This window comes from Diabrotica undecimpunctata, chromosome 3, assembly GCF_040954645.1.
Source record: "Diabrotica undecimpunctata isolate CICGRU chromosome 3, icDiaUnde3, whole genome shotgun sequence".
Classification (NCBI taxonomy): domain Eukaryota; kingdom Metazoa; phylum Arthropoda; class Insecta; order Coleoptera; family Chrysomelidae; genus Diabrotica; species Diabrotica undecimpunctata.
Genome location: NC_092805.1, coordinates 69884860 through 69909382, shown reverse-complemented (window position 1 = coordinate 69909382; position 24523 = coordinate 69884860). Strand labels below are relative to the sequence as shown.

At 31.9% G+C, this 24523-nt stretch overlaps 1 protein-coding gene across 4 annotated transcripts in view; it reads left to right on the top strand.

Annotated features, from left to right (window-relative positions):
• Nucleotides 1-24523, top strand: part of LOC140436892 (facilitated trehalose transporter Tret1-like) — a 142989-nt gene that overhangs the window by 94603 nt on the left and 23863 nt on the right. For all 4 annotated transcript variants that reach the window (XM_072526055.1, XM_072526052.1, XM_072526054.1 and 1 more), the window contains exon 2: nucleotides 6209-6308. Coding sequence is in view for 2 of the 4 variants with exons in the window: in XM_072526052.1 (XP_072382153.1) it covers nucleotides 6209-6308 (100 nt within the window). In the remaining 2 variants the exon portion in view is untranslated. The remainder of the gene's footprint in view (nucleotides 1-6208; nucleotides 6309-24523) is intronic.

The following is a 24523-nucleotide window of genomic DNA, read 5'->3' as shown; positions in this document are numbered from 1 at the left end:
GATTTCTTTATCATAGTTTTCTTGGGACATAGGGATGTTAAGAAGTCTATGAACATAACACTAAATAGCCGCTATCTTATGTTGAAAAGGATGATTCGATTATGTAGGTATCATATAATCAGTTAGCAAAGGTTTTCTAAAAATTGAAAATTCTAATATAGAAAAAGAAAAAGAGGAAGAATTATTTTTATTGGTTAAATCTAAAAAGTTAATAATGTTGTTATTTTATAACTCTAAGAATAATTAATTGCATGATGTAAATGATGCTCATAGGTTTTTATAAATTTTAAATGATTCAAATTAAATGATTCTATTTTTGTTTTTTTTTTCTTGTTCTTCTTGTTCTTCTTTTATATAAACAATTTTGCTTGTTCATTGCCGGCTTGTTGCCTATATGGAAGCTTATCACCCCATCGCTTGCGCAGTCGGACGATACTTCTTCTATTATTTGGTTGGTTTAATGAATCCCCCTGTCTCATTCCATTGCCTTTATCGATTCCGTAAGTTTTTCATCTATTCAGACTTTCATCTCATTGTTTCAACCCAGAGTTAGGAGTTTATTGTTTTCCCCCAGCGATGGATTACACCTTTAAGTTTTACTCTGTCAAATGCATTCTTCAAGTCGATCAAATATACTGTAAACTACATACAATTTTTTAACAAGCTCCATGGTCCAGGAAGTTATTTATATGTCATACACAAGCTCCAAGCCCCACGTTAGCAGCGCAATTTATGTGTCGTGAAAAACCTGACAAAAGTTGATAATAAAAAGCTTTTCTTACAGAAAACTCAACGAAGATCACGTTGCTCTAGTCAGGGAGCTTTATTGGGGTGAGTAAGGATGAGGATGGTCAAAAATTGTAAACCAAATAGATAGATAGGTAAATGATAGATAGTAAATAGGTAACAAAGAATCACAGTTTGACAAAGAAAGGCACTAAATTTAATACATCTAAACTGTAAAACAGAAATCAGGAATTATATATAGCCGCCTGGAATCGTTTTCGGAGGAGATTATTGGTGAATACCAATGTGGCTTCAGACCAAAGAGGTCAACTATAGACCAAATACATATGTTAAGAGGTATACATGAAAAATGTGTTGAATATAACATACCTATTTACAACTTGTATATCGATTTCAAACAGGCGTTTGATGAAGTAGATCGACAAAAGATGTTAAAGCAACTATCTATGTTAGGGATACCCAATAAGTTGGTTAAACTTATACGAATGACTCTGGAGGGTTCCAAAGCTATGATGAGAATAGATGGAGATATGACGCAGGCCTTTGATATTGAAAATGGAGTTAGACAAGGGGATGCCTTATCAACAACATTTTTTAATCTAACTTTAGAAGCTGTTGTTAGAAAACTGGATATAAACGGCTGTATTAATACAAGATCTATGCAAATATGCGCATATGCGGATGATGTTGCCATAATAAGCCGCAACAAAAGTGTATTAAGCGAAAAAGTTATAGAACTGAAACGAGAAGCATGACAACAACAACATCAGTCAAGAAATACAAGCACGGATTCTTAGCGGTAATAAGTGCTTTTATGCATACAAAGACTTAATGAAAAGTAAGTTACTGAATCGTGAGTCTAAGCTGAGAATCTACAAAACAGTAATTAGACCAACGGTCACATATGGATGTGAAACGTGGACCCTCTCAACCACTGATGAAAATTAACTGAGAATATTTGAGCGCAAAATACTAAGGAAGATATTTGGACCAACCCAATGCAGCGATGGTTCGTGGAGAATTAAAATGAATCACGAGCTGGATGAACTAATGCAGAGCGCATATATTGTCAGATTTGTAAAGTCACAAAGACTAAACTGGCTTGGTCACCTACTGTATTTTAATGTTTCCTCTCTAATTTGTCATATGACGAATACTGCAGCTGTATTTGACCTTCCCGTACGTAAACTATGTTGCTCATCTGCGCTAAATTTATGAGCTGATTTATTCTTACATAATTTTAGTTTGTAGTATTTAGCAAGTTAATACCTCTGTAGTTTTTTGGTATTTTCTATCGCCCTTTTTAAATATTAGAACTAGCTCGCTTGTACTTCATTCCTATGATGTTTTATTGTATCTTACTATTATTTTGAGTTTATTAATTATAATTAAAATTACAATCTATCCAAAAATAAACAAGGTTTGAGAGTTCCTTTTTTTATTTAGCAACTGTAAATGTTACTAATTTATTATAAATAGTTTAATTAAAAAGTATGTAAGTTAAAAGTAATAAAATAATAAATTACAATCGCAACAAAATATATTACATAAAATAGGTAGAATTTAAAATACAGTTAATTTTGCTTAAACATTAAATCATCATTTGATTTAAAACTTTTCAGCCTACGCACTTCATTATTGTCACCGAATAACTGCTTCGCTAATACAATGGGATGTACTTTTGGAGGATTGCAAGATTAGAATTGCTAGCGGTGTCCCATAGCTAAATACCATATATCCATATGGGCTTGAGGATTGCCTTGTATATAAGCAGTTTCTTATCCAATGTTAATTTAGAGTCCTGACCAATTAACCACTATATATGTTTCAATTTTATGCCCAGTTGTTTTCTTTTGGTAAAGATGTACTTCTGCCAGGTTAGTCATTTGTGAAAATGGATACCTAAGTATTGTGTGTTCTGTGTCGTTTGCCTTACTTGATTGCTTGTTATTGAGTGTGACTAGAGGGCATTCACTTGGTTTCATTGTAAAGGTTAAATGTGTTGACTTGGTCTCATTTAAACTAATTCGCCATTTTTGAAGCCAACTTTTCAGAATTAGACTCCATATCCAGTATTGCGGTGTCGTCTGCAAAAGTAGCAACAAAAGTAGCTGCTGGATGGGAGATCTGCAGTGAACATTAGAAATAAAATAGGTCCTAGTACGCTTTCTTGTAGAATACCTGCTTTGATAGGGTGAAGCTGAGTGTATTAATCGTGCTGCTTTACCAAAAGGTATCCATCTATTGGTTAGAATTTTAGGAGTGGAAAGTAAGAATAAGGCAATTGTTTCTTTATCCTATAAAGTAGGCCTTCATGCCAAACCTTATCGAAGGCTTAACTGACATCTAGGAAGGCTACTGAGATGTAGGATTTACTTTCCAGCCCGTAGGAATTTTTTTTTACTATTCTGTGGACCTGTTCGATCCCATGCTTAACCTTAAGCCGAATTAGTGGTCCGAAATAAGTTTAGTTTTTTCTAAGATTGGAATTAATCTTATCAGCAAAAGATTTTTGAATACCTTTGATATAGTCGGCAGCTAACTTATAGGTCTATAGGATTTTAGGTCTTCTTTTTTTTTGCAAGTTTTGGTGTTAGGATAATCTGTGAAATTTTCCATTGACTCGGAAAGTAGCTTATTCTGATGATGGCGTTGAAAATGCGCTACAGATATATGTACTCTTTTATTGTACATCCTTGCAAATACTTCCCTGCTATCAGATCAAACTCGGGCTTCTTTTGGTTTTAAATTTTTCGTAATTGTATTGCTCATTTCGGTAAGCGTGAAGTTTTTAATCGGAAGTCCAGTTGAAGCGGGGCTTCTAAGAAGTTATGAATCTCGCTATAATTGTCGCTATGATCTGGTATCAGTAATTTTAATTAGGTGCGTCATTTAGATATTTTATTGATAATAGTAGAAATCAGATTTATCATTGTACCCGTTTGATTTATAAGTTCTTTCATCATTGATTTTAATCCTGTCATATCATTAGTTTGTTGTGCAGCTAGATTATATGTGATTTGGTAATTTATTTGGGCTGTGTGTGATTGTGCTCTCTGTGCGTATGTGCTTCCTGGTTGAATGTTAGGTGTTCTCTTGTTATTTGGATGGTCGTTGTTCAGTCTTAGTGTTTAATACATTTTTTCTCGCAGATGCTTATGGACTATGCAGCCTCTGTAATTCGCTGAATGATTTTCGTTACAGTTGACACATATAACATTGGTTCTTGAGTTTTCCTGGAGTAATCTTTCGTACAATGACTCCGTGCATTTTACACTGCGAGGCTTTCTGTGACAAACATTTTTTGTGTCCATACCCTTGGAGAATTTTAATTTCATTTTTCATGGGCAGTTTAAATAGCATAGGATTTAATGAATCCCCCTGTCTCATTCCATTACCTTTACCGGTTTCGTAAGTTGTCCATCTATTCTGACTTCCATCTTATTGTTTTACCCAAGAGTTTATTGGTCTTTCCAAGAGAAGTATTACATCTATAAGTTTAGTCTGTCAAATGCAATCTTCAAGTCGATCAAATATAGGAATGAGAGTTTATTGTATTTTAATGTTTTCTCTGTAATCTGTTATATGCCGAATATTCAGCTGTATACGAACTTTCCGTACGAAAACCTTGTTGCTCATCTTTAAGTTTATGAGCCGATTTATTCTTGCAAAATTTTAGTTGGTAGTATTTAGCAAACTAATTCCTCTGTAGTTTTCTGGTTATTTTTTATCGCTCCTTTTGAATATTGTAGCCTGTTTTACTTTATTCATATGTTATGATATTTTATTGTGTTTTATAAGCTTGTTAATTAATGCTTTCAAATAATCCATAATTGTTGGATTACTTAAATGTATTTTAAAGCCCAATATCACGTTGGGATAAGAGTTCATGAGATAGACAACCAATACAAAGTGTATCAAATTTAAATATCTAGGTTGTAATATTACTGAACAATTAGGTCTAGATAAAACTGAGGTCACTCTTTTGTAACGATCACTTTAATTTCTGAAATGCATGATTAAATGTTACAATATATAGTCAGTTATCTTATATGGCACCGAAGTGTGGACCTTGAAAATATCTACTATTAACTGCTTAGAGGCTTTTGAAATGTGGTTTTATAGAGGAGTACTAAAAATATTGTAGACGACTAAGAAGACAAATGAAGCAGTTCTCAACAGAGAAGAAATTAGGTACTTGTCAGCAGATTCCTAGCTTCAAATCCAAGAAAATAGCATATCTTGGACAAATAATGCGGGGAAAATACTATAATATTTTTCGAATAATTACGATGAGTAAAATTGAAGTACATAGGGGAATTGGTAGAAAACAAGTTGGGTGGTTGAAAAATGTCAGAGAATGGACATGGGAGAGTCGAATAACTGTTCTGAAGAGGTCAAGATAGTGAGTCTTGCTGTGTTAATCGCCAACGTCAAGGAGAGTTAATAAGGTACGGTAAGAGGAAGAAGAAGAAGAAGAAGAAGAAGGTCAATTACTTAGTGTAATTGGATACGTAGATAATACAGTCGAATACGACCTAAAATGAATATCAAAATAACCGAAAAAAAACAAAATTTTTTTGTCTGCAGTCGTAACTCAGTCATACTCTTCAGATTTGCGAACACATATTATTCGGTGGGGCCAAACCAGGAAAATAAGATGGATGAAAAAAAAATTCAAAGCCTAATTTATGAATTTTTGGCATTGCCATAACACTTTTGTGATCAGGTGCGTTGTCTTGAAGAAACAACACATTTTTCTTCTACATATGGGGCCGTCTAATCAAAGGTCAACAGATTCAACGCTTACCAATCGAAGCCAAAAATCCGACGGATTGCGCTTCGTAAGGTCCGAACACTGCTGAAAAGTGGTTACTAAATCATGTTTTTGGTCAATGTTCAACAAAGGCGGCACCCATGGGCAGGATATTTTTTCATATATTCAAAACTTCATTTAAAATATGACTAGTTTGCTATTTACAAATTTTTGTGGCCTTTTCCAATTCACGCACATTCATTTTGTTATCAGCTAAAACTATTTCATGGACTTTCTTCACATTTTCCAGTGTAACTGCATCAAAAGGCTCTCTAGTACGTGCTTTTCTTCGCCATATAATTTCTGAAATAATAGTGTTTTTTTAAAAGATTGAAAATGGTTTTTCTCCATATGCATTATTTTTCAAAACGCATTAACTTTATGCATCTGTCTAAAATATATTAATGAGTGCGCTTTGTGTAAATTTGTCAAGTATGTATAAAAAAAATTAAACTTCCTAGAACTATATTTATTGAGATCGCAGTGCTCTAATTAGTAAACCAGATTAATTATTAGATCACCAAATATCCAAATACACAACACTAAATAAATAAAATCAAAGTGAAAACGCTAACCAAGACCTTTGTAGCAGAATTAACATCTTATTTATTTGGTGATCCTGATTAACTTGTTTTCTTATTTTAGATCAGTCCAAAATTGTTTCCAGAATTGTATTTTATACACTGATGAAAAGCCTAAAAGCCAAATAGAAGAAACAACTAGGTTTTCTCCATATACTAGACAGGTAAGAACTATATTAATTTAAATCAATACATACAGATTATAGAAAACCCTAGCATATTTAAGATCGCATCGAATCTATGCTTAATTGATTTTATCATAGAGAGATCATACAGGGAAAAAGACCATAAATAGAGGCAGATATCCCACAGGATATATGGACTCTATTTTCTCAACCATTAGTGTTCCAGTTTCAGAAGATGCGTTCAGGTAGAAAAGTAAAAGGAAATGGAAGAAAATCATACACATTAACTAATGAAATTATGATAATTTAATTATGATATACCTACAATACATGTAATAGATTAACGACTGATGATAAAGAAACAATAAATACACGGCAAGTGAAGAGCTGAGTAGAAATGAGAGCACGGAGAAAATAGAATAGTAAAAATAATAAGTACATTCAAAGAAATCTATCTATATAAAAGGCTAGAACGACAAATCACACTGTTTGACCGGTAAGGTAACTACGCCACCTAGGAAAAAAATCTGAACTACCAACATCATTACATTTTATTTTTGAACGATACGGTTTATTTATTTATTCTACAAATTGATGATTCAAATATCCTTACTCATCACTAATTAATTTTTTCGCAAAAATGCTAAAAATATATGTTACTGTAATTATAAGGTAAGATTTACATATGTACTTATTATAAAAGTAAAATGACGTTTAAGAAACATCAACGTTTTACCAACATAAAATAAAATGAAAACGTTACGTTTAATTAATAATACCAAAAATATTAATTACATATTAATATAATTATTAATATTGGTTACTGTTATTTTAAAATTAGAGTTAATAACCAAAATAATTTAAGGCTTTATGTTAGTTTAGATTTAAACTCCTAGCGCCACCTAGAAAAGAAATCTGAACTACCAACTGATATATTGACATGGCTTATGAGTAAATCATATTTTTTTCATGAAAAGATAGCGTTTAATTTAATACTATTAATGTTAATTACATATATTAATACTAACTAATTACATATATAACTAATAGTACGATTATTTTTTTCGCAAAATTGACAAAAATTTTTGTTGCTCTAATTTTAAGGTAAAATTTATTTTCATATTGATTTCATAAGACGATTTCACGCAAAAGTTGAGCGATTCTCTGAAAATTACTTACCTATTTGTTATGAAAACGTCATTTTAATTTTTGTGAACTTTTGCTTATTTGGCTAATTTTAATTTTAAAATATTTGTATACAATAAAATAAAATCAAAATTAAATGAAATACAATTATGAAATTTAATAAAATTACATAAAATTAAATAAAACTAAATAAAATTAAATAAAATAACTTACATTAAAAACCATAAATAGACGATACGAAAGCTGTGCTTCCACTTTCAGAACACAACATATCATTTTTTTGATTTTTTTTTTAACCATTATAATAAAATATAATCATAATCAAAATCAAGTAATTAAGCATAAATACAAAATAATAATGAACGTGTAAGTGATGAATGAGGTCTATTTTATATTTAACAAATTTTCAAAATTACTAAAATTATTAAACAAAATCTTTAAAGAAAAAATTAAGATCTTAGAAAATTAAAGAAACTTAAATTTGTGGTGTTTAATAAACGGATACAAAATTTCCTTAGCAGTTTACGCAGATTGTCTGGGATGATAACTTTTAGCGCCAGCTAGGAAATAAATCAGAACTACCAACTGACATTTCAATCATATTCTGTTGTTGAAACGATACAGTTAGTTTATTGATAATTATTCATTGTATAAATTGATGTTTTAAATATATTTTAAGTGTTTTGTGGTAGGGGTAGAATAGTTTGTCAGATTGTGATATGATATGATATAATGTGATGTGGTATGATACATCATTCGAGAGAAGAGAGGTTAAACCCTCAGCTAGAGGTTAAAGCCTCTAGCTGAGTACAAATTAAATCACTAAAGGAATCCTAACATGAGATATAGCAAATGAATATATAACGAATATATTGAGATATAAGAAACAAACAAGGCGACTACCAAAAGAGGATTACTCAGGTTCTTCTTCAATAATGAACGTATAGCAACATATGAGATATCAAATGACACTCTGGATGTCAATAGATACACTTTAAGGTAAATTTTTTATTGACCTAAAGAAGGTCTCTGATTGAATACAAAATGAACAACTAGCCGAATCCTAGCATACGACACATCAAATCAAACGACGTAAGAGACGTATAGTACATATAAGGTATGTAGCGTGCCGTTGATATATATATATATATATATATATATATATATATATATATATATATATATATATATATATACAGTATACTCCCTCTATAACGAACACGGTTATTACGAGGTTTCGCTTATAACGAGATACATTAGATGTCCCGTGAAATTTCTATTGAACTATAACCGTCTATAGCGAGGCAAATTTGGTTATAACGAGAGAAAATAAGATCCAAAAACGTGTTTTTTACGTTTTTGGTCCGGTCGTGGCTATAAATAAATACCTTTTCAAACAGCCCCTCAATAAACTTAACTGCAGCCCGCAATAAAGTTCTTTACAATGAATAAATACAACTATTTCACATCTTTAGAAAATATGAGAGAATGATACTGGACCATTTAAAGCAGTTAAAAATGACAGAGTTCTTAAAATTGCAGAAGCAATAGTTTATGTTATCCTTGAAAATACGCTTTATATATTATGTAGTTGGAAAAAAATATAAGTACAGATTTTTTGTTTTAACGTATATCATTGATAATAAAAGCAAACAAATCTTTTTTGTTTTAATATATGTATTTCATTGGCAATAAAAGTAAATAACTTTTTTTCAAAAACGCCATTCAAACAATATTTATTAGCATCTTATATTGCTCCGAATGGCTTCACTATAGGAAGTTAATGGTTTAGAAAACTACAGATTCATATGTATGCACAGTATTATTATTGTCTGATATAACGAGATCGGCTTATAACGAGGTAATTAGTCTGTCATTTCAGTTCGCGTTATAGAGGGAGTATATATATATATATATATATATATATATATATATATATATATATCTACGGCATAAAGTGGACTCCGCCCATGTTAAAATTCAGGTTCAATTGAGCTCCGTGGTCAAGTGGATACCGATATACGGAGCTCACTTGACCATTCCATAATATTGGTTCTGTCGATTCATCAACATGTAGAGTTTATTAATTTATAAAAATTTTTTGGAGCCCGTAAATACCCCTGTATCATAAATGTATATCGTTTAGTTCACGTGTATATATTATAGGGGTCGTACAGATCTTCTTCAATGTATATTTGAAACATACGTTTATCGGTTTAAGTAAGCTCTGAGAGTTTGGCAACTGTGCGATTATACCGTATATTTTCAGCATATATCCTGAACGGTTCATATGGGCTCCTTATTTTTATCTACTGATCGTAGACAGTGTAATCTAATACGCATTACACTGAGTAACAGAGGATATCTTATTACCTGGTATAACTACGTACTAAAAGGTAACTGGTTCTTTAAAAACAGGTATATAGATACAAAAGGATTTGGGCTTATTATTTAATGGAATATTCGCTTGCATAAAAAATTTTATTTTTTCTGCATTTTTAAAAATGTTGTTCTTTTATTTAATATAATTTTATTAGTTCAATGCCGAACTCGATGTTTTTTTTAATTACAGAAATTTCGTAATATATTTTGTTTACGTGAGTATGTCTTTGTACGTCTTATGTAAGCATCCGATTAATAAAAACTAATTTTATTTTATCCAATCTTCTGCGATATCTTTTATAAAGCTTTTTTATTATTTTAGTTCTGGTCTTATTTGTGTACTACATATGATATCTCGATGAACGGTTATCTCAAAATAAATATGGTTAAGAGCTACAATAGATATTTTTGTGTTAAAATTGATAGTAGTGTGCACAAAAACAAAGAATGGTTAATTTGTCTAACAAGGTATATTCGGCGGCAGATGCATATAGTGCAAGCGTCTATGTTTTAAGGGTGGAAGGATGTGCACCTCATTTTTAGCTGACAAGCTTGCGAACAATATTATTTCTGGTCCTCAATTTACCTTTTAGTTTTAAACAATAATCTGTGACTGACCCCGTGCGATACAAACTATTTTCAAGGAATTTATAGGGAGTCTACGTTCAACAATCATGACATTATTGGATGTTCAGTTTTGTGAAAGCGTCTATGTTAGGGAAATTGAAGGAGCACACACGAGCTTTTCAGGGGTTTTGGCTGAAAATTGATTCATAGTTTATTTTTATTGTCAAATAATAGGTGTATCGTCTATATAATAGAAGTCCTAGTATCTACCGGTATGGATCGTTCGTTTGTGTAAATGTTATACAGTGTAGGTGCCTTTATGCTACCCCAAGCGAGACCGTTCTTCATCTGCTATTCTTACCATTGAGTGATATAAAAAATATTCTCTTGTGTAGGCATAAGCAGACAATATAAGTGAGTTTGTTATCCAAGGGGATATCATATAGTTTTTGAAAAAATATTCTGTAAGTTAAGGTGTCGTAAGCGGCATTTAGATTGAAAAATACCACCATTGATACCCGATATTTTTCGTACCCATCTTTGATTTAGTATTTGTGATGTACATTACTTTGAATAGCTGACAAACTAAAAATTTCGGCTGATAGTTTTTGTGGTCGTTGGAGTTTTTGCCAGGTTTAAGCAAGGTAACAACTTTGGCTTGTCTCTAGACTTTGGGTATCTCCTAATTTGAATACAGTTGTTCATCATCTGGATAAGCCATTCTAGTGTTTTTGGTCCAGATTTCGTAATAAGCTTTGTGCTCAGTTCCTCAATGTCGGTATCTGTATTATTTTTCATTAAATATGTAGATGGTGGATCCAAGCTCAAAATCATTAAAAGGTTCTCTTAGCTGACTGGTTTTGTTCTTTCTTACTTTGAGTTATTCTTTGCTTTTTTTCCGATAGAAATAGTATGTCTATATCTATAATGTGGTTTTCAGCGATCAGCTATATACCAAATACCCTAGGTTAGGCCCTATATGTGTTTCCTGTACTAGAAATTAGTCAGATTCGTGTTTAGCTCATATGTCTGATAAGTTTAAATAAAGTAAAGTTTCTTGATTTTTAGATATACCCTTAACAGTTATAGACATATGTTATTAGAATAGTTGATCCTAAAAATGACCAATTTGACAAAATCATATTAAAGGGGTGACTGAAGAATTAGCCGATTAATTAATTAATCATTACCCGGGGTATACCCGATTGCGGTGGTCTTATTAGTACTTCAATCTTCCTAAAGGCCTGTTTTTTAAACCCCATAAGTAATGCGTAATCTTTTACTTTTTATTAAAAATTTAAATTTTACATGCCGTGTATTACTTTTTGAAGATATGTCGAATCAGATTTGTATAGTAATAATTTTAGGTTCTAAAGAACCTCTTTGTGGAAAATAAATAAGTTTGTGATATCTGTCACAACTCATATATAGATAATAAAAAAATAAACAGGTAAAATAAGTGTAAACAATCTTAACTACATACATCGGCGCCACTGTTCAGGTGATGGGTTTATCACAGATATCAAAGGTTACATTTTAATTCAATGTACTATTTACGTATCTTCAATATTAAAAAAGTAGAAAAAGACATGTTTATACTATTATTTTTTTAAATCTATGCTATTTTCTTTCTAGAGTTCCGTCTTTTTTGAACGACCTGTGTTCTTTTTTCAATTGGGTACTTGTCTAAAGCTATGACAAATACTCTGTCCTCTGCTATTCTACATTAATATGACTGATTTATTTTATCTTTCTTGCAACTATTTTATTGGTTATCCTGTGTATCTTCTTCTTCTTCTACTTTTTCTTTTCATATAGACATAACTGTCTGTTTTTCAATGTGCCTCCAGGAAGTTGCCCTTCCATCGTTTTCGTGGTCGTCCTACTGATCGTCTTCCTATGGGTTAACCGTCTCTTGCCGTCTTTATTGTTTTATTTGTTGTCATTCGGCTTATATGATCGTTTCATTCTACTCTTCTATTTCTTAACCAGTTTTTGATGTTCTTCACCTTGCATCTACGTCGTATATCTGTACTTCTAGCTCTGTCCCATAGTGTCTTACCATCAATTTTTTTAAGTGTTTTCATCTCTGCTGTTTCATATCCTTTTTGTCCTCTCTGTGTCAGATCTTGTTTCTGCCGCGTATGTCATTATTTGTCTGATGACTGTTTTGTAAATTCTGCCTTTCGTTTCTGTTTCGATATTTTTATTTCTTCATAATGTTTCATTTATGCAGCCTGTGGCTCTGTTTGCTCTATTCACTGGGTCTTCCACTTTAGTTTCGAACTTTCCGTAGCTAGATAATGTGATGCCTAGATATTTAAGCTCTAACACTTGTTCTATTATATGACCTTCCAGCTCCAATTAACATCTTAGTAAATTTGCTGTTGTAACCATGCATTTTGTCTCTTTTGGGCAAATTAACATATTAAATTTTCTGGCGGTTATATGAAATTGGTACAGCATACGTTGTAAATCATTTTCACTTTAAAAGAGTAGTATTGCGTCGTCTGCACAGCAGATTATTTTAATTTGTTTTTCTTCCATTTGGTATCCTTTTTTAGTTCTTATTTTTTATTATTTCATCCATAATCAGGTTGAATAATAGAGGACTCAGGTAATATTCCTGTCTTATTCCATTGTCACCTTCAATAGGGTCGGTTTGTTCTTCTTCTACTTTTACTTTTATTGTGTTGTTTTGGTATATATTTTCGATCGTTTTGATTTTTCCTAGAGGTATCTCTCTTGCGTACAATAAGGGGATAACGTTTTTTTAATTTGTGTATCTTCTGTATATCATTATTTCTTTTGTGTATTAAAAATTAAATTTTGGATATTATTTCTTAAGATTCTCTTAACGTGTTTATTAATTGTCTTGTTTTATGTGTATCAAGATATGTGTGTCATGATAGATTGTAATGCATATTTCATTTAATGTAATTAAAGTGCTCTTTGCGTTTGCCTATTACTTTCTCACTTCCTTAGCGATAGGTCTTTTTTTCCTCATCAATAACCTTATCCTCGCTCGATACAGCTATTTTAACCCTCTATAGCCCCGTGTGTACTCAAGGTAACAAAGGAGTTTTTGATGCAGAAAACTTTTTTAAAACAATTTCCGACTCTAGTATGCCCTCTGTTAATTTCAGGCAATATTTGGTTATACATTTTAATACACTCTATGAACCTATGACGAAACCTATATGGAAATGTTTAACAGTATGTCAAATGGACATGACTGCCTTATAAGTTTGTATTTTCGATCGTGATTTATTGTTATAAATTGTGTACAATTTATATAAAAATACATACAGAGGCATTATATCAGCATTTAGATATTGATTACCGTTGACATTTGTTTATTTTATTGTGTTGTTTCAGTACTGTGATAAAAAACAGGTATGTTGCTTTGAATCCACACTTTACCATATTATTTTAAATTATTTCTTTAGGATGGATACAAAAACGTTCTACGGGAAAAGCAGTAAATATCCGAGGAATCCAAAGACTCTGACTTTAATAGTGATAATAAGAAAGTAGTAATAAATTTTCCAGGTACACAGATATTAATCGATCCAGAATCAAATAAAATGGAAAATGAAGACGATTTGTACGAAGCAAATTTAGACCATGATACCAATTTAGATTTAGACTAAGATGAAGATGAGGGCGATACCGATAAAACTGAAAAACACACTGAACAAAATGTGCTCAAAAGGTCAAAAATGATCGTAAAAAACATTCAGTGGAAGAGTGGTTCTCGAACAGTATTTCCAATTCCAGAATGGAAAGGTAATTTACCAACATGCAAATTATTAGAACCGGAATCCCCTCTACATTATTGTAAAAAGATGATATCTACCAATATGCTGGAAAACATAGTAGAACAAAGTAATTTGTATGCACTGCAAAAGAATATAAATAAACCATTGAATATGACACTAGCAGAATTAAACCAATTTATTGGATCTGTTCTACTGATGTCAATATATGGCTTGCCAAGGACAAGATCATTTTGGCAGAAGGAAACACGTATTGCTCAAATAGTCGATACTATATCTAGGAATCGCTGGAAAGAAATAAAAACTAAAACGTATTTCAATAATAACGAAAATATGGTCAACAATAATGATAAGTTATACAAAATTAGACCATTCATCAACGGTCTATTTTAAAATTTTCAAAGTATTCCAATGAGTGAAAAATTGTGTATTGATGAACAAATGATACCATTCAAAGAGGCACATTCTTTAAAACAATATATGAAGAACAAACCCAAAAAATGGGGATACAAGGCATTTGTTTTGTGTGATAGCAATGGTATTGTTTATAACTGGGAATTATATACAGGAACTGTTAAAGATCCCCTTCATTTACCTAATGTAGACACCAGCGGTAATGTAGTAATAAGATTGTGTGAGATAATCAAACCAAACAAATACTATAAAGTATATTTTGACAACTGGTTCAATGGCATTCAGTTGCAGATTGAAATGGAAAAACGTGGACTGCAATGTTTGGGAACTGTTCTTCCAAACAGATTGCCTTATTGCCATTTTTCTGATGACAAGAATATGAAGAAACAGGGCAGAGGTACTGTAGAAGAAAAGCACGCTACAGTAGATGGCATAAGACAAACAGCGTTAAAGTGGTACGATAATAAACCGGTTCATTTGCTTAGTACATTTGTTGGTTCTAAGCCTACTTCGTTAGTCAAGAGGTGGGATAAGAAACAAAAATCAAGAATTATTGTATGCTGTCCAAATTCAGTACAATTTTATAATAAATTTATTGGAGGTGTCGATCTTATGGATTCACTAATTGCTCTTTACCGAACAAACATAAGATCTAAAAAGTGGTATCTAAAAATATTTTTTCACCTTCTGGATTTAGCTGTTGTTAACAGCTAGTTGTTGCATCGTCGTGATTGCGATTACTTTGAAATTAAAAAGAAAAACCAGTACGCTACATAAGTCCCACTTATGTAGCGTACTGTTAGCAAGCAATGATCAGATCAAAAACAAACGACGTCCCAGGCTCAGTGAAATTGAGAACGAAATTGTAAAAAAACAGAGGAGAGGATCTACTGCTATTGTACTACCAAAGGAAGTTAGGCTTGACCAAACCTTCCACTGGCCAGTAATTTCTGAAAAAAAGGAAAGATGCAAGAAACCAGGATGCTGTAATACTTCTAAAGTAATGTGCGATAAATGTAAAGTTGCTTTATGTTTTACAACTAACTACAAATATTTGTTTTTTTGAATGACATAATAAATAAATATATAACTTAATTCGTTAGTTTTTGCTAAACACTCCCAAAACTCTCACCAAACGAAATTTAAAAAATCTAAAAAAATTACTAGTTGTTGTAAATGGATATTTGAGCACATATACAAACTAAAACATTTTATAAACAAACAAGTTTACAAAAAAGTCGGGCAATAGAGGGCTAAGATATTTATATTTCACTATATGCTCTATCATTTGGTTTTCATTTATAATTTGCACCTATGACGAAATTTATAATATCTAAGATCTGGTGCTTTCATATGAAACTGGAATAAAACACTTGTTAGATAATATTTATTCGTTTTGAGTACACTTTTCTTAGAACCTAGTATATAAAAAAATAAATATTTGTCTGTCAACAAATTTCTTTATAAAAGTACGAGGCACTATTCTCATGCTGTGAGCTTTGCTACTCTGTTACTTTTATAACGCTTAAGCTATTTTTAATTTATTGTCAATATTTTTGAGGTGTGTTATCTTAAATGATCATTTTTAAGGTTAGTACGTTTGATTAAATGAAATTGACATTAATTTGATAGTTTCCATTTTATTAGTGCTGATGGTATATGACTAGCATCTGTTGGTACTATATATCAATTTCAACATGTGGAAGTGAGAGCACTCTCTTGTTAGTAATTTCAGCGTAAATTTTGACGAAACCAGAAATAACCCATATTATTCTCCCCGTGTGATCTTAGTATTTCCGTTGATTAAATAGTATAGGGTATCCAATATCAATATCTAATGTTGATTTTTAAATGCACACTTTAGATACTCTGTTTTTGTTTACCTTATTTTTAAACCTTTTTGCTCAAGCGCCCATCTCCATTGTCTCAATCATTAATTCAATTATCTCTCCTTATCTCTTACTAACACCACATCGTTAGCATACATAAGGCACCAAGGGATATCTCCTTAACATGTTTTCGTTAATTTTTCCAACACTAATTAGAAGAGATAAGGGATTAGCACTGACCCCCGTATGCAATACTATTCTCAAATGAAATTTATCAGTCTTACCCTCACTTGTTCTAACATTAGTTTTCCATTACTTGCCTTATGATAAAAATTGCATCCGTTGTTGATATGATTTGCATGAATTTAAACTGATTTTCTAATATTTCTGTTTCTTCCTCTATCCTACTATCAATTATTCTCTCCCACAGTTTCATGGTGTGACAGAGTAGTTTTAGGGCTCTATAGTTTGTACAGAGTTTAACATCTACTTTGTTTTTGTATACAGGTACTAAAATGCTACTTCTCCATTCATCCGGTATTCGCCTTACTTTCAAAATTCTATTAAATAGTCCTGTTAGCCAACTTGTTCCTGATTTTCCTAATGCTGATCATATATATCCAGGGATGCCATCAGGACCTATGCCTTTTCTTTTTTCATCTTATGTAGCTCTTGAATTACTTCCGCGGTCGTCATTTTCGGCACCATTGCTATTACTGTCTCTGTTGCCTCTATAGATGCTTTCTCAAACTCTTAGTTCAATTAGTCGTTAAAGAACTCCTTGTAGCTATTTTTTAGATCCTTTCCTTGCATAAATAGTTTAATGTATTTATCTCGTATACATTTAATCTGATTAAAATCTTTGGTTTTCTTTGCTCCACTTTTAACAATTTTGTATATATTTTTTTCTTAGTACTCAGTTCATTGTACAGCTTTTCATGCGCTGCTACCTTAGATTGTGCTACCGCACATTTGCTTCCTCTTTATCTATTTGATACTTTTGATAATCTTATTCTGATATTTTTTCTTGTCCCTCCTTATATAATCTTCTCTTGTCTTTTATATTGTCTTAAACATCGTCTGACTATCTATATTTACCAATTTTTAAGTCAATTTTCTGAGATTTTTTCAAGTATTTTAGTTACACCCTCTTTAATAATTTTTGACACATTTCTCCTAATTTCATTATGACCTTTTTCCATATTCCAACACATTCTTTTTTTATTTCTGTTCTAAATTGAACTACTTTGTCGCTTGTTAACGTCAATTAATTGTTTTTGTGACTCTCCTCGATATTTTGGTTTTATTTCATATTTTACTTGTATATCTAGTACCAGCACTTTATGCTGTTGGCTTACAGTTTCACTAATTATTACTTTAGAGTCTTTACATAAGGGATTGGCTTACGATCCATATTTGGAATTGATTTTGTCTGCTTTTAAATTGGATAAGTTGGCTTTCTCTTTTCTAAAAGCATGTACTAACAGTGGACTAGGTATGGCCACTGTTAGTACATGCTACTGCTAATTCCAGCATATTATCTGCCATATTATTTGCTGCTAATAGCATTCTAATATTTCATCTATAGATTAAATCCGTATAACAAATAGATATTTTTCACTTTCTCGGTGTAATAATATTCTAACATACAAAATCCTATTAAATTGCCAAAATCTTCCTTGCATATTTTATTCACTTATAAGGGACAGCAGCAATATTAGTACCATAATAAGGGTATAGTCCTGGACTGGCTAATCGTTGGATAATAGGAAGCATGAGTGTAGCAGTTTTAATGTTTTCGGGACTGCTACCTGGTATGGGGGAGCAGAGATATCAGTACCAAGTTATTGCATATATGAATTGTTGCTTGAACTTTATTATTATTAAACAGCACTATATAAACAGCACTATATTCTATAACACAAGAAACACTGTTATAAAACAGTCGAATAATATACAGATTCTCAATTCAAATATTCAAAAAATTAAAGAACAGCGTTCTAAAATAGAAATCGCCTATTTAAAATGCAATCCATTAATGGCCCAAAGTACCAAGCACTTCTAGCATATGGTAATGATATTGATCTCATAAGAAACTCTCTCCCGTCTGCGACATCTTCAACAAAGTGAAGATGTCGCAGATTTTACTTAAAATCAACAAAATGAAAAACAAATACAAGCGAATCAACAGAAGAGAGAAATTCAATCTAGATTGTGAATAAAACAAGTGATGTTTTTATCTAAGGGGACGTCATAGAATTTTTGGAGAAATTTTCTCTAATTTAATATGTCGTAAGCGGCATTTCGATTGACAAATACTACCCCTAATACCTGATATCTTTCGTACTCGTTGTTGATTTTTGCAACAACGGGTACGTTATTACATACTTTATAAGTATTACGAATAAAAATAAATAAGCAAGAAGAATGTAAGTGTACTATATTTAAACCAAGTGACAGAAAAAAGAATATTATACATACGTGTACCTCTAAATTAAAAATTATATGCCTGACAACGCAAGATACAAAAAACAATGATTTAACATTGAAAACAATGATAGCTTGCACAAGCGACAAAGTATTTAAAACGATATGGCCGAACATATTATATGTAATTGTAATAGATATGTTGGCTAAAATTATACCATAAGACACCGAAATATTATATCTATGTGTTTATGTGTATCTAAAGTATAGTAGTATATTGAATTCCCTACAATGAAAAATCGAAATATTTAAATTAGACAGTAAAAAATTATAATTTTAAGATTGATTTATAAATTATTATAATTTAAATTTTACTGCTTGATGAAACAAATATTGTAAGTCATACACTATAGCAATCGAAACATCGGAAAGTACATTTATAATATAATAAATATTTCAGTGCCAATGTATTAAAAAAAATTCTAGTACATAAAAATGGACACTTGCCTATTCAAAGTTTATAATAGACACTAATTTCAGTTTATCTATAATTAAAGCAAGTAATATAAATTATAATTATTAAAATATTTAACTACATTAACCAAGTACGTATTTGTGAAATTTCTCGATGACTAAATTGATTGATATTTAAATAAATTTGAAGTTCCAAAACGTACCTGCTGTAAAATTTAAAAATCTACGACTAATCAAATTATTGGCAACAACGGAGGAGTTTAGTTGGGTACGCAAAGAAATGTATACGGATCCCAAAAGTGTTTTAACCTATTACAGAGTCCACTTAATCCGACGTGTTGGTCGGAGTCCACATAAAGCGCTACCCAGATAATAATATACACAGTGTATATTCGCCTGGAGTTAGTATAATACCGTTTTAGTACGGAGCTCTCATTAACCGCTAGATCTATATATATATATATATATATATATATATTTAGGGGAGAGTATTCCACAGTGGATCATTTTTTTTAGAAAAATTAGATTTTTGTATAATTTGTTTGTAATATCGCAAATATTAGACATTACTTGTCATTATAGCAGCGATTGGTTTGAATTACCTAATAATATTAACTATCTTTTATTATTTTTTTATTACCATGTCATTTGTTTCAGTGTGCCCCAAATATGGGGCACACTGAAACTATCGGTGGGGTACAATGAAACACTTTCTAAACAAAAATATGTTTAATGTAAAATATGTAGTGTCATACAAGTTTTACTCACTAGGACCTAAATGAACTTAGATATATTTTACCGAACGTCATGATTGTTAAAATTTATTTCAAAACTCATGTAGGCATTTTGTCTTGACGTTGAGCCAGAAAGAATCGGTTGAGGTAAAAGCATTTTAATATCTTCTAACCGAACAACTGAAATATCTGGATTTGTAGGAAAGAAGAATTTGCCAGTTACTTTTGCGCTTTTCCTCATAAAGGAAATTTCAAATTCATCTTTTTCCAAAACGTTCAATATTTTCCCAACAAAGTAAATCAAATTCTTGGTCGTAAACTGTACCAAAACGAAGTTATTTTTAGTTGGAGGTCTGGTTAATTCCTCAGTAAGATCTGGAATTGGATCTTCCGGTGTCCAATCGCTTTCACTTGATGATTCCTGCCATTCTTGTTCTTCGTCATCATCATCATCTGTAATTTTTCTTGTCACCTTTTTAACAGCTGTTTGGTTTACTTTTTTTCTACTCAATTCCTTTTTAGCTAGTTCGTCCTTTTCAGGAGTGTCAGTCGCAATAATTGTTTTTTGTTGCCTTCTAGATTTCTGAATCTTTCTTTTTTGTGCCTTTGGAAATCCTCGAAAGATTTGTGGAGAAACAAAAGAAGATTTATTATTGGTTTTATTTTCTGCTGGCGTTTGATCAGTTCCCTCAATGCCTTGCTGTTTTTCTGTTTCTTGCTCAGGCTGTTGAGTAACTGTTGGTTCAGAATGATTTTCTGGTCTGTCTGTTACAGCCGACATGAGGAAATCGTCATCTGAAAATATTTCTGGATCATAAGGGAAGATGCCAGTTTTCTTAAATTCTGAACTGATGTTCGTAGGTGTCATTGATCTTTCATGCGCAACTTTAACAAAACTTCCGACATTAAAAATATTTACTGGAATACCAGGGTGATTAAGAAGCCAACCTTGCATGGCATTGTTATAATACGCCTTGAACGATGAAAATACTGCTACATCTAAGGGCTGCATTTTGTTTGAGCAGTGTGGAGGTAGTGCCAATATTGTGACCCCATTCGACTTTGCAAGATCCAAGGTTTCCATTGACAAATGGCTCTCGTGATTATTCATAATGAGAAGGCTGGGGTTGTTACAAGAACTAGAAGAATATTTTATAAAATGTTCCATTACTTGCGGAAATAATTCCCTGTTCATCCATCCAGAAGAAGCAGCCAATCCCAACGTACCAGCTGGAGCATCTTGTATCATCATTTCCTTGAAATGGACTCTGGGAAATACCATGGCCGGAGGTAATGCATAACCACCAGCACAAATGATACTGCAGGTCGTTACAAGAACCCCTCTATCCCCACTAGTACATTGAGAGACCTGTTTCATACCTTTTTTGGCAAGAATTTTAGGAGGAGCATGAACTGTGGTGGTTTCAGTTTCGTCTAAATTAAAGACTCTACTGCCATCACTAAAACGAGACTCACGCTTAAGAACTGTTTCAAGATTTTTGAAAAAAGTTGAAACATTGTGCCTGTTAAACGCAGTAGAACGAGATAAACTACAAGCTTCTGGTTTTCGACAACTTAATTCTGGATGCCTTTTCCTGAAGCCAAAATACCACTCTCTACCTGCCATTTTTTGTTCTTTCCAATTATTAGGGATTTCCTTATTGTTTTTTATTGCTGACTCAAACGCAAGCTTGCGGCATTCCAGTGGAGTAAGTCCATAGCACATCTTTGCAGAGGTCAAAATATAGTCAACTAAGGTTTTCTCTTCATCATGTGTAAAAATTAACCTCACATCATATTTGGGACGAAAAACAGTGTCTGAATCGGGGTTCGCTTTAACTTTGCGTACATGCCTAAAATAAAAGAAAAACTATTTTTAGAAATGAAAAATAGTGCATCATACAACAGAAAAAGTTACTTAAATGCATCTGATTTCTTACCTAAACAAAGTAACATAGGCAACACTTTGTAATTCGGCTGCTCGTCTTATAGGCAGATTTTCTTGAACAACGAGACGCACAGCTGCTTTCATCTGCTCTTGACTGAAAGTGCCAATGTTTGTTTTGCGCTTACGGTTACGAGCCATCTTAAACTTGGATGACAACTAAAAATAAATAATTAAAACATTGTTGCATGTGTCATGGGGTACAGTGAAACATGTTTCACTGTGCCCCACATGGACTTGTTTCAATCTGGACCATTAACCACTTTTCCCAACAACTAACTTAACAACCTAACCTAAAACATTCAAAATGCCGCAAATTTCAGAAATCATCAATCAATTATGTACCATAACCCCGCAACGTTCTTAGCAAATATTAAATTAAATAATTGGAGACTTACCGGGTTGAAAATATATCACTTAAAATTTACTTGGAACCAGAAAAACAATATTTTTTTCGTCGCAACAGAACGGCGGATTTACACACACTGAGGTTAAGATAACAAGTAGAGGACGGCGGGAACTTCTCTGAAGCGAAGGTTGCGTTGATTTGGCGCGGTATTTGAATTTTAAAATCTCTTTGTTTCAGTGTGGAACATGTTTCGCTGTGGAACACTCTCCCCTATATTTATATATATTTGTGGCAAAGCTTTCGTCATTCAGCCAGTCTCGAAAGGTTATAATATATTATTTAAGAAAGTATATATACATAAGTACAGATTATTTCTCTCAGACAAATGCACAGTGATATCCCTAAAACGATAAAACAAAATAGACGAATAATTAATAGAAGAACACGTCGAAGGAAAATACAAGGACACTCACTTCTCGTCTAGGGGTCCGTTAAGACATTTATTTTAACAGACAAATAATACTGGACCACGGATAAGGTATTGTTACATATAGGATAAACTAAGTATACCCTTTGTTTATCCTATATAGGATATAGGATAAAGGGAATACTTTATTTATCCTATATGTAACATATAAGTCTAACCCTATACACGCTCATGAAAGTTTTCATGAACGAGTACCAGATTTATAAAGCTATGCATGTGTCTGACAAAAATTCTATAATTAAATTATATATTATTACAGAACCTATGGCTAACAAGGACTGTATATTATATGGAGCGTATGTATTGCATTTAGTTAATTTTGTATACATGGAGTTTGAATGCTGAATAAATTTAGGACATTCAAAGAAGATGTGATCGAGGTCACCTAGCTTACCACAATGTTTGCAACTATCATCATCGATGACTTTTATTTTAAATAAATGGCATGGTAGCATGCATGTCCAAAGCGTATTCGATTTATAGTAGTAATATATTTACGAGGAGCTTTGAAATTCTGAAACCAGGTTGCTTGAGATATAATTGGTTGTAAAGAGGTATACTTTTTATGGTTTGTAGAACAGTAAAGTTTCCAGTGCTCTTTCCATCTAAATTGCTGATTTTTTTTTGAAAATCATAGTAACATCTGATGTATTAAGCATATATATCAACGTAGAGCCAGTTGTTAGACTCATTTTAGCTAAATGATCTACATATTCATTATGTTTGAGACCAATATGTGCTTTGACCCAAATAAATTTTATGTTGACTCCAGTCGATAATAAATGATACAATCGATTTTTTTTTCAAATATGTAGGGGTTGCTTAATGTTGAGGACAATTCAATGTTTTTTATGCTCTGCAAAACTGAAAGGCAATCTGACACAATTAAAATATGTCTATTGCAGGTGTTTTTAACATATTATAGATCTTCAAGTATAGATAGCTGATTCCGCTGAAAAGATTGAAAATTCATTTGGTAGTTTATACTTGAATTCTACGTTTGTAGCAGGTAAAAAGTATGCGCATCCAGTCCCTTCTGTTGTTTTTGATACGTGAATACGAAATGTTATGTCTTGTGAAGATGATACTACTGATTTTTCTATAGATAAATTGAGACCATTCTCTAAGAACCATGAAAAAAGGGATTCACATACTTTGCTAAGGCTTTGCATACAGGTTTCATATTTTTGTTTTCTGTGTAGATGCAGAAATCGTCGGCATACTGTACGATTTTGAATAAACTGTTATTTATTTGGATGTTATGTATGTCAGAGCTGTATATATTGAATAAGATTGGAGATAAAACTGAGCCTTGTGGTATACCTTGATAATTATATCGAGGTCCAATTAGCTTGTTATTATGATCTCTTACATAGATGATCCTCTTTGTGTAAAATCCAATTATTGTATTCACGAATGCGATTGGCATAATAAATAAATTATCCATTTTGTTTCTTAAAGTTGACAAGCAAACCGATTCGTATATGCTCCCTCAATATCCAAGAATAGTCCTATTAAATAGTTGTTTCTCTTTAAGTTATTTTGTACATCTACCACAGTGGTTGTTAGAGAATCTAGTGTTCCAAAGCTTCTTTTATATCCAAACTGATTTTCTAGTAGCAAATTATTTTTTGTAACCACCAATCCAGTTTAAATTTTATGAGTCTCTCTAGAGTTTTAAAAACACAGGAAAGTAACGATATTGGTCTGTATGAATTTGC